Source organism: Papilio polytes, unplaced genomic scaffold (assembly GCF_000836215.1).
Source record: "Papilio polytes unplaced genomic scaffold, Ppol_1.0 DF824058.1, whole genome shotgun sequence".
Taxonomy (NCBI): Eukaryota; Metazoa; Arthropoda; class Insecta; order Lepidoptera; family Papilionidae; genus Papilio; species Papilio polytes.
The window spans coordinates 614,092-623,369 of NW_013525146.1; the positions used below are offsets into that span (position 1 = coordinate 614,092).

General features: G+C 35.5%; 1 protein-coding gene across 2 annotated transcripts in view; it reads right to left on the reverse strand.

The window, feature by feature from the left end:
* Positions 1–8,444, reverse strand: part of LOC106100276 (pre-mRNA-splicing factor ATP-dependent RNA helicase PRP16) — a 55,339-nt gene extending 46,895 nt beyond the window's left edge. Inside the window, exons 1-11 of one of the 2 annotated variants that reach the window (XM_013279084.1) lie at positions 7,945–8,444; positions 7,227–7,505; positions 6,644–6,856; positions 5,342–5,436; positions 4,614–4,816; positions 4,008–4,106; positions 3,528–3,657; positions 3,266–3,355; positions 2,803–2,937; positions 1,996–2,148; positions 527–720 (exon numbers count right to left, since the gene is read on the reverse strand). In XM_013279084.1, the coding sequence (XP_013134538.1) occupies positions 527–720; positions 1,996–2,148; positions 2,803–2,937; positions 3,266–3,355; positions 3,528–3,657; positions 4,008–4,106; positions 4,614–4,816; positions 5,342–5,436; positions 6,644–6,856; positions 7,227–7,505; positions 7,945–8,273 (1,920 nt within the window). In that variant the 5' untranslated portion in view covers positions 8,274–8,444. Of the gene's footprint in view, positions 1–526; positions 721–1,995; positions 2,149–2,802; positions 2,941–3,265; positions 3,356–3,527; positions 3,658–4,007; positions 4,107–4,613; positions 4,817–5,341; positions 5,437–6,643; positions 6,857–7,226; positions 7,506–7,944 lie in introns of both variants that reach the window. The other variant, XM_013279083.1, reaches the window with a different exon arrangement.
* Positions 8,445–9,278: the final 834 nt, after the last annotated feature.

Below are 9,278 nucleotides of genomic sequence, written 5' to 3' on the forward strand. Positions count from 1 at the left end.
GATTTTTTACACACACATATAATCGCTTAGTAGACCGGCTATAGCCAAATCGCTGAAAAGACCTGGTAGAGGCTGCAGACTAGTTCATTAGTAGACCCGCTTAGGATAATCGCTTAATAGACTGGCTATAGGCTACAAGGTAGTTCATTAGTATACTGGTTATAACCTTATCGCTTAAAAGACCTGTTAAATGCTACAGACAAGTTCATTAGTAGACCGGCTACAGGATAATCGCTGAGTAGACCGGCCATAATCTAATCGCTTAATAGAACTATTGTAGGCTGTATCCTGACCTACAGGTTAGTTCATTAGTAGCTGGTCTTTTAATGGTAATTACAAGATAATTGCTTAGTAGACCGGCTATAACCTAATCGCCTAATAGATCTTTTATAGGCTAAAGCTTAGGTCATTAGTAGACGAACTATAGGCTAATACCTTATCATACTGACTTTGGCCAATTGCTTAATAGACCAGCCTAAAGCTTGCAATAAACAGGGTGATCAGAGATTAGTAAAGGTAGACTGACCTCTCTGAGCAGACCGAACAGCATGTCAGTGGAGAGGGATCGCTCGTGAGCCTCGTCCATGATGATGGCGCAGTAGTTGTCTAGGTCCGGCTCCCGCAGCCCCTCGCGCAGCAGGATGCCGTCCGTCATGTACTTGATCACCGTCTTCGGGGAGGTGCAGTCTTCGAAACGGATCGCGTACCCCACTTCCTCACCTGATAGGAGTCTAGGCTTAGCATTGCAGAGAGAGGATAGGTTTTCTGGTGTTAAACTGGAATTTACAGGAAATTACGATGGTACCTATAGAGTCTTTGGTAAGTTATAATTTTATATTTACACTTTGTTTTAGGTTTTTTATTTAATTAAATTAAGAATACCATTTCTATATGAACTTGAAAATAACGTATGTTCTTTTGATATGTAATTAATCGTATTAATGTTTGAAGCTGTCTTGTAAAATTTGCAATTCAAATATAATTTACATAGCCATTTAGACAAATACATGTTTGGTCCTTCAAGTCGGATGTACAGTAGCGAAAATCCGCGGTGTTCCACTTACAGGGAAAATGTTTTAATTCTTACGAGACAAACTCCGTATGTTACAAATAACCAATTAGGTAGCAATGAGTTACGCTAGCGACAGGATAGTAGAAAAAATCCGCGTACCATTGAAAAACCTTTTTTTTATTTCGAGACATTTATAAAAAACTAGCCGTTCCCATGCGACTTCATCCGCAAATAATTATAAAAATTTCATTTTATTGTTCACATTTGTCAAATGATCAATTGCAAATGTCAAAATGACACGACATGATGTCAAACCCTGGCAACCGTGCTTTAATGTTGGCAACAACTTATGGTCTCTCTCCCACATTATGGTTTTTATCCAAACTATTTGCCCCTAAGTTTAACGGCGTGAAAATATATAGCCTAAAGCGTGACGTAAGTGTAGGGCTTTTTATTAAAAATAGAGTTATTCGAAAATATTCTGTAATTGCTGACATCTCAGGCAACAAAGAAGTGTGTGTTTACGCTTTATTATATTAGTGTAGATGTATCTTCAAAGGTGAAACAATGTCAGACTCTCTGATTATGAAGTCGCGGAAATCCCTGCGTTCCACTAAAGGAAAAAATACCTTGTTCATTGCTACGAGACAAACTCCGCCTCTAACAACGAACTAATTAGATAGCAGTGAGTGCAAACGAAGATATACTAATACAAAGTAACTAGTCGTGTTTTTAAAACGTTCAAACGATTGTATCTTTTTAATTGGAACACCGTCAGATTCCCTGATTGTATTAGTGAAGCGTATATCGGTCCTTCGAGCCGACTACAGATGCGTTGATGCGTTACTGAAGAGGAACATATGAGGTACTAGTGAAGGCTATATCGGTCCTTCGAGCCGACTTTAGATGCGTTGATGCGTTACTGAAGTGGAACATATGAGGTACCAGTGAAGGCTATATCGGTCCTCGTTGGCGGACGTTACCGAGCTTGCAGCCCATCTCGTCGGCGACGCGCTTGGCGACGGCCATGGCGGCGACGCGGCGCGGCTGCGTGCAGCCCACGGCGCCGCGCGCGCCGTACCCCTCCTCGTGCAGGTACTGCGTCAGCTGCGTCGTCTTGCCGCTGCCCGTCTCGCCTGACACGTGCACACACATACACACATATTCTCTTATTCAAACAATACTAACACTTGCTAGAAACTTCCTTCTTATGGACATAAAATATATTAAAAAAGTAGCCTATGTTTCTCGGTGATAACGTAGCTTTTTAACAAAAATAGAGAAATACAAATCTTTCTTCTTTATTTAGTATTGAAATAGAAGATGACAAAAGAAAAAACGGCTATCGGAATACACAAATAGTGAAGCGACCACTATGTATAGGGCACCGAACAGAAGCAGACAAAACAGAGGAGAGGAAGACCAAAATGAGGATATTTCGCCTACGCTTTTTATGCTCCGTTAAATTCACTCACCGAACCCCTGTTTTTACTACGAGAAGGGTTGAAGAAACGAAGAAAACTAACATTATGCCTCCGGCCCGCACGCTTGTCAGACTACTTAACTAGCTTTCGCCCGAAACTCCGTCCACGTGGAATTAAAAATAAACAAAAGCAAGTAACCTAAGTGTTCTTCCAGGCTTTGTTCTAAGATTATGCCAAATTTAATCCAGATCCGTTTATCAGTTCAGGTTTCAAACCTAAACGTCCATCCATCCATCTAAACTTTCGTATTTATAATATTAGTATGATTGCATAGAGAACATTAGCAGGGTATGAGATGGCACTCACCGACAATGATGATGACACTGTTCTCCCTGATGACCTGCATGAGGTCCTCGCGCACCGCGAACACGGGCAGGTAGCGCCGCTGCTCGCCCAGCGTCTTCTTCTTCACGAACTCCGACTTCGACTCCGGCTCCTGACCTTCTGCAACAAGGAACACATTTAATACGACCTGTCCCCGGCGGCTTCACCCGCATCAAATTATAAAAACTTTATTATACTGTTTACATTTGTCAAATTTTCAATTGCAAATGTCAAAATTCAAATGCACAAATGATAGCGAAGGACAGTTACCATGACAACCTTGTTTTTACATGCTGTCAGCTCGTAGTTTTTGTTCCCTACCCGCATGCTGGTTTTTAACAAATTATTTACTCCCTAAATTTAACAGCTTGAAAATATATAGCCTTCGTAACTACGTAGTGTTTTTTTTTTCATTAGTCTAGAGTATAGATAGATTTACAGTTACCTTTTTCCATATGTTCAGCATACTTGTACGCCTGTCTAGTTGGTCCGTCTTCTATCTCTTCTTTCTCCTTTTGTATGCCCATTATGTTACCTGTAAAAACACATTTTCACAAAATTATTTGAATTTCAAATAGTTTAACAAAACCGATGTTAATATTTCATTCACCCATAAAAAAATTGAAATATATTTTATGAACGAAATTTTTAAGGCACACCGACAGATTCCCCGATTGTACTTTATTATAGCTAGTAGAAGTACTCACCTATTTTAGTGCCTTCTAATTTCCAATGTTTCTTCTGCGCTCTCTTCCTCTCCTTCTGTTCTCTAAACGCTTTAACTAAAGCGGAACCTTTCCGTGCGTTCATCGCCATATCTGATGTCGGGTCTTTTACCTTAAAGTTGGTATTAATTTTAGAACTAAGAACCACATATTTATGCTAAAAATACTAATTCTAGATTTTTCTTAGACATTTAAAGTATTGCTATTTTAACAGCTAACATTTGACATTTATCAAATTTAATATATTAGTGAGGTGAGGAACTAAAAACATCGATTAAAGTGAAAAAAATAATCGATAAGGACTTCAAACATAATGAAATCGTATTTAGTTATGTTCTCCGTTAGAAGAAATCACTGACGAATCAATACTAGCATTAATACAAGAAATATGTGATATTTTTCTGTTTATACAATTTAAGTTTTAAATTGAAGGTCATATGTAACATTGTAAAAGTTACTTACTGGAATAACTGGCTCCGGTTGTTTTGTGAACACAATCCTACCGTCAAGGAACGGGGGCACTATATTATGTACCAGCAGATGTACTCTATCCACACTTTCCTGTAATATATATACAAAATAAATATTAATTAAAAAAATAATAAAAACATTAATAATATATGACAACATTTCTGAATGAATGGCTTCTCTATGTTAATATTTTAAAGTAGAGACCTTTTTTTAATAAATAATAAACCCAAAAACTACCGAGACGATTTCAATAATTATTATAGTTAAAAAGCTAATTACCAGTGATAAACATAGACTGTAGTACTAGTGTTTTTTTTTTAATTCGCGTACGAAGTCGCGGGCAAAAGCTGTATTAGCTTTTGTTTCTATAAAAATTAATCTTAGATCATATAAAGAGGAAAAAATTGTATTTTTGTATATATTGTAATAACTCAAATATTTCTGGACCGAGTTCAATAATTTTTTCCACCATTATAAAGCTACGTTTTCACTGAGTAACAAAAAATAAATAAATTGATACATTTAGATGTTGACTTTGTTGAAAGTTGAGGCATTGCTTAATTTCTCCATTACTTGACTCAACTTGAGTTATCTGACCTCGTCCATATCGCTGTTGAGATGCACAGCGTGCACCACTCCGCTGGTGAGCATGCGGTTCCTCTCCCACAGCTCGTTGTCTCTGTCTATCTGCTGGCGCGCGGCCGACACCTTGCGGTTGCGGCGCTTCTCTATCTGCTCCTCCTTACGAGCTATGTACTCAGAACTTGTGCCCGCGAATGGATCTGATTCTTCAGTTTCGCCTGAAAGTGCAAATGTTTCGTTTGTCGTCCGATAGATGGCGTGGATAGTTGTTCTAGATCGCGGTGTAAAGGTTCGCGGATGATGATCGACGTCACTCGTATAATAAATTATTTCCTTTTTATTTATTTTATACTCAAATGATGACAATTTATGTTTAATTTAAGAAATTAATAAAATAAATTATTTCAACTTTCGTGAGACGTTTTATACAGTAGACGTGACAGTACACGTGAGTAACAGCCGTAAAATGTTCAGTTAATTATTTAATTTTTAAAATTCAATTGATACAAATTCCCCATTCAATTGAAGAGGCCTTTTGAACTACTTTACATAGTATTTTATATAAAATTTATAAGTGTACTACTATACTTTGCCAGCTACAACTTATATAGAAGCAACTATTACTTATTGGAAAAGAAAATCAAAAGATATGTTTAAAATCATCCTGTACCTCGCCAGTATTTTTAGCTAATTCTAAATCACCCCTAATTTAAACTAGGATTTTTAAACAAAGGAATACTAACCTTCACCCATGTTGTACCAGGCTCGGTCCAATTTCTTCTCAACTTCCTCCCAGTCCGGATCGTCTATATCAACTATACGCCGCGTGGATGCCCATCTGTATAAAAATATTAGAATTAAATTATTTGTTAACCTAATTTTAATTCATCTTAAAACTAGAATCACGGAAAAAAAAATATTTAGTGTTAGCTTTTTAACTATTTTTAATGTATTCTGTATCCTTAAAAGTTATTTGTTAATCTGTGCTATTTATCAATACATTTATCTTTATTTAAAATAACAATATGGTTAGGAAAATATTAGGAAACGGAAGGAATAGTGAGGGGTAGTTTTATAAATATATGGCTCGGGCTCAGTCGCAGTCTCGGCGTTCAGTTGCCAACAAGCTCGGTGTTTTACTAGTCGTCACAACGGAACGTTCGGTACATTTGCGTTGTCGCATTGGAGTTCAGTTTGTGTGTTTTAAAGTAATTTACAAGTATTGTTAATATGGGCATCCGTCTATATTTTAAAGGAAGTCATTTGTGGAAATATCTAACAGTAGGAAACTTTTTCAATTAGATGGCGCTGTCCTCAATATTTGAATGAAATTATTTCCTATCGTTATTTCAAAGATATTTTACATTATGCTAATTCAGAGTATTTCGCAATGACATTATTATGGTACCTACACTGATTTTATTAACAATTTACCACATTCTTTGAGAATAATTACTGTTTCACAACATTTAGTAATAAATCTATACTATTATAATAAAGTGTAAACACACACTTCTTTGTTGCCTAAGACGTGAGCAATTACAGCATATTTTTAAATAATTCTTTTTTTAATAAAAATCCCTACACTTACTTCACACTTTAGGCTATATGTTTTCACACTATTAAACTTGGTAAATAAATTGGATAAAAACCCTAATGTGGGAAAGAGACCATAAGTTGCTGCCAACATCAACGAATTAAGATTGCCATAGATTGACATGACATGTCATGATAAATTGACAAATGTAAATGATAAAATGAAGTTATTATAAATACCCGCAGATGAAGCAGCTTGGGAACAGCTAGTTGTTATGAAATTAAATATGACATGAGCTAAGCATAACTTAAGTTGACTTATTTCGTTTAATAAACTTACGTCCAAATACTGAAATGAATTTTAAACACTTAGCTTCATAAGCGCTGCTTTCAATATGATGAATATCAAAAGTTGTAAAGAACTTCGAGTTTAAGAGCCTTATCATTTAGGGCACTGTTACATATTTTCACGTTTATTTATTCGGCCGATAAACATAGATTTCACTTACTTATGTGGAGTTGCTCTTGAAGAGTATTCATAAAGTTTCCCTTTATTATCCCTCAATGGTCTTCCCCGTTCACTTCGTTGTGATCTATCTCTGGAGCTCGAGTCCCGCGGCAATGGCGTAGGGAAGTCCCAACTGGACTTCCTTACTGCACCTTTCGGGTCATCGTCATCATCATCCCATGCAGTTTTGTCCGTCGGTTTGAGGACTTTTAGACTGAAAAGTATTGAATAAAAAATATTATGTCTTTAACATTACTTTGGGACTAATTTAACAAATAATATAATTGTATAATTGATTCCCAGAGTTTACTTGTTTACTAGCTTTTGCCTGGGACTTCATCTGTGCAGAATTAATAATTTAGTAATATACCTTATGTCACTCGGAGAAAATATAGTTTATGAACAGCAAAAGAAATTTTATAATCTGCCAAGGAGTTGTTGATTTTATTGGTTACATACAAAAATACAAATCTTCCCTCTTTGTGTTATTAATACAGAATTAATAGTGGAACTAAATGTGTAAAATTCTTGTTTAAACACAATAGTATATAAATAGTTATATATTTTGCAAAAGTTTAGCTTACTTTGGAGTTCTGGGCTCATCTTTGAACCTAGGTTCATAATAACTTCGTCTTGAACTACCTCTTTCCGAGTCTCTTCTATCTCTATCCTTATCTCTCCTGTCGGAATCTCTATTTCTGTCTCTATCTTTCCTATAGTCATCATCTCTTCTTCTATCTCTGTCACGGTCTCTACGATCATAACGACTTAAGTAGGATCTATCATCATCATCTCTTGATCTTAATTTCTGTTCCTCTTTTGTTGAATAATGGACACCCTTTTCTTTGGTTTCTTTTTCTTTTCTGTAAAGTGAAAAATAGCATTTTATTTCAATTTGTTTTACTTGAGTTATTAATTTTATTACCTATTATTTATACTAGTGTTAGGCCATATACCTAATTTAAAACTAACCTAAAAATATTTGAATTTGAATTAGGGAATAAGATTTGAATATAGACACACATAGATACACATAGATTTAGTTTTCTATTCTTATTCATTTTAAGATGTAAACCACTGATGGACCTTGTGGACTAAGTTCACAGAATGGTGTTAAAGGCCTTAGAGTAATTTATAAATATGTACTCTTTATGATTTTTCATTATTTTTCTTTTTAATTTTGTATGTTTCTTGTATTTATGTATTTAAGTTATTTTGTATAAAGTATTATGGTACTGACATGTTAAGAACCAAAGTCTAGCTACTCAAACAAAAACAAAAGGGATATTTGTTAATATTTACTTTTGTAACCGCTCCAGCATCCGTTCACGTGCTTGTTCAGACAATCCACCTGTATACGTTGGAGTTTCTTCATTATGCTTTCTATATTTCCGACCCTTTACAGTAGAATCCTTAGAGTCTTCACTTTCTTCCGATTCGTTTTCCTCAGTTTGAAAGGATATTAATCTGTTTTGCTTCCTTTTTGCGGCTGCTAGTTTATCTAACCCTAACAAGGAAGGTTTGGCAAACTGAAATTCCTGCGGTTTATCTTTCTTTTTGATAATCAAACCCCCTGGCGCATCACCAGACGTGCCCGCTAAACGATGCAAACTTTCATCACCGTCATCCATTGTTTTGTTGCTTTAGCAGATAATTTGTACAACTTATTGAGTACAAGTTTAGTAAAACTATATTTTTTGAACACTTTTAAAAAACTTAAAATACAAAATCTTGTTAGGAATCCACGTTATTTTCACTTAGAAAACTATACAAAAACTTTGACTCAAAACAAAATTGACATTAGCTGTCAACCGTCATCTGTCACGCGACTTCTGATAATGTTAACAGTGGCAAAAAAGGTGTGTTATATTGCCAGTTTAATACAAATTAAAAGAAAAAGGCTTTATTAAATAATTTTTATTGCGTCAAAAAAAAAATTAGAAAAACCAGCATCAAGGTTAAGGTGGATATTAGTATGGAGGTGTCTTATTTTTATATTAGTGTTCAGCCACAAATGTAAACATAGATCTAGAAAGAGATGGATCAACTGCGTGAAAGTTGACATGATCAAGAAGGGAGTGGCGAGGTGACTGAGATGACGGACGATAGTTATTTGAAAGACGAAAACTCGGTGTGTCGACCCTACGGGAGTAGGATAACGTAGGGGAGATAATGAGCCACAAATGTTTATATTTTTATATTATATTTAGCACAGTTTTTAATCATTTGGCGATTAAGAATTTATTGAGAAAGCTGACAAGCAGTTTTTGAGTTTCTTATATGGATCTATAGGAATCATAGGACCAAGATACGACGGGCGTTGCTTATGATAAAATATCTACGCAGTGGCTCGCAGTTTAACCAATTTAACTTATAAACACTCTTTTTTATTTCTTCATATAGATATAGAACACGAAATCAACCCTGTACCTTCGTTTACTATTAAAACGGAAAGAAAGACGTTTCAAGAAAAGAAAGACTGCCAAAATTCAAGCGAAGAAAACACTGAGTACTATGCATAATGAATGTGCACTATTTCGACTGATCTCACCTTTGTCTACAAAGAAAACGAGCACCATACAAATTTAACATGTACAAGCATACCGTTTCATTGTTGGAGCGCTTGTCTTATTTTC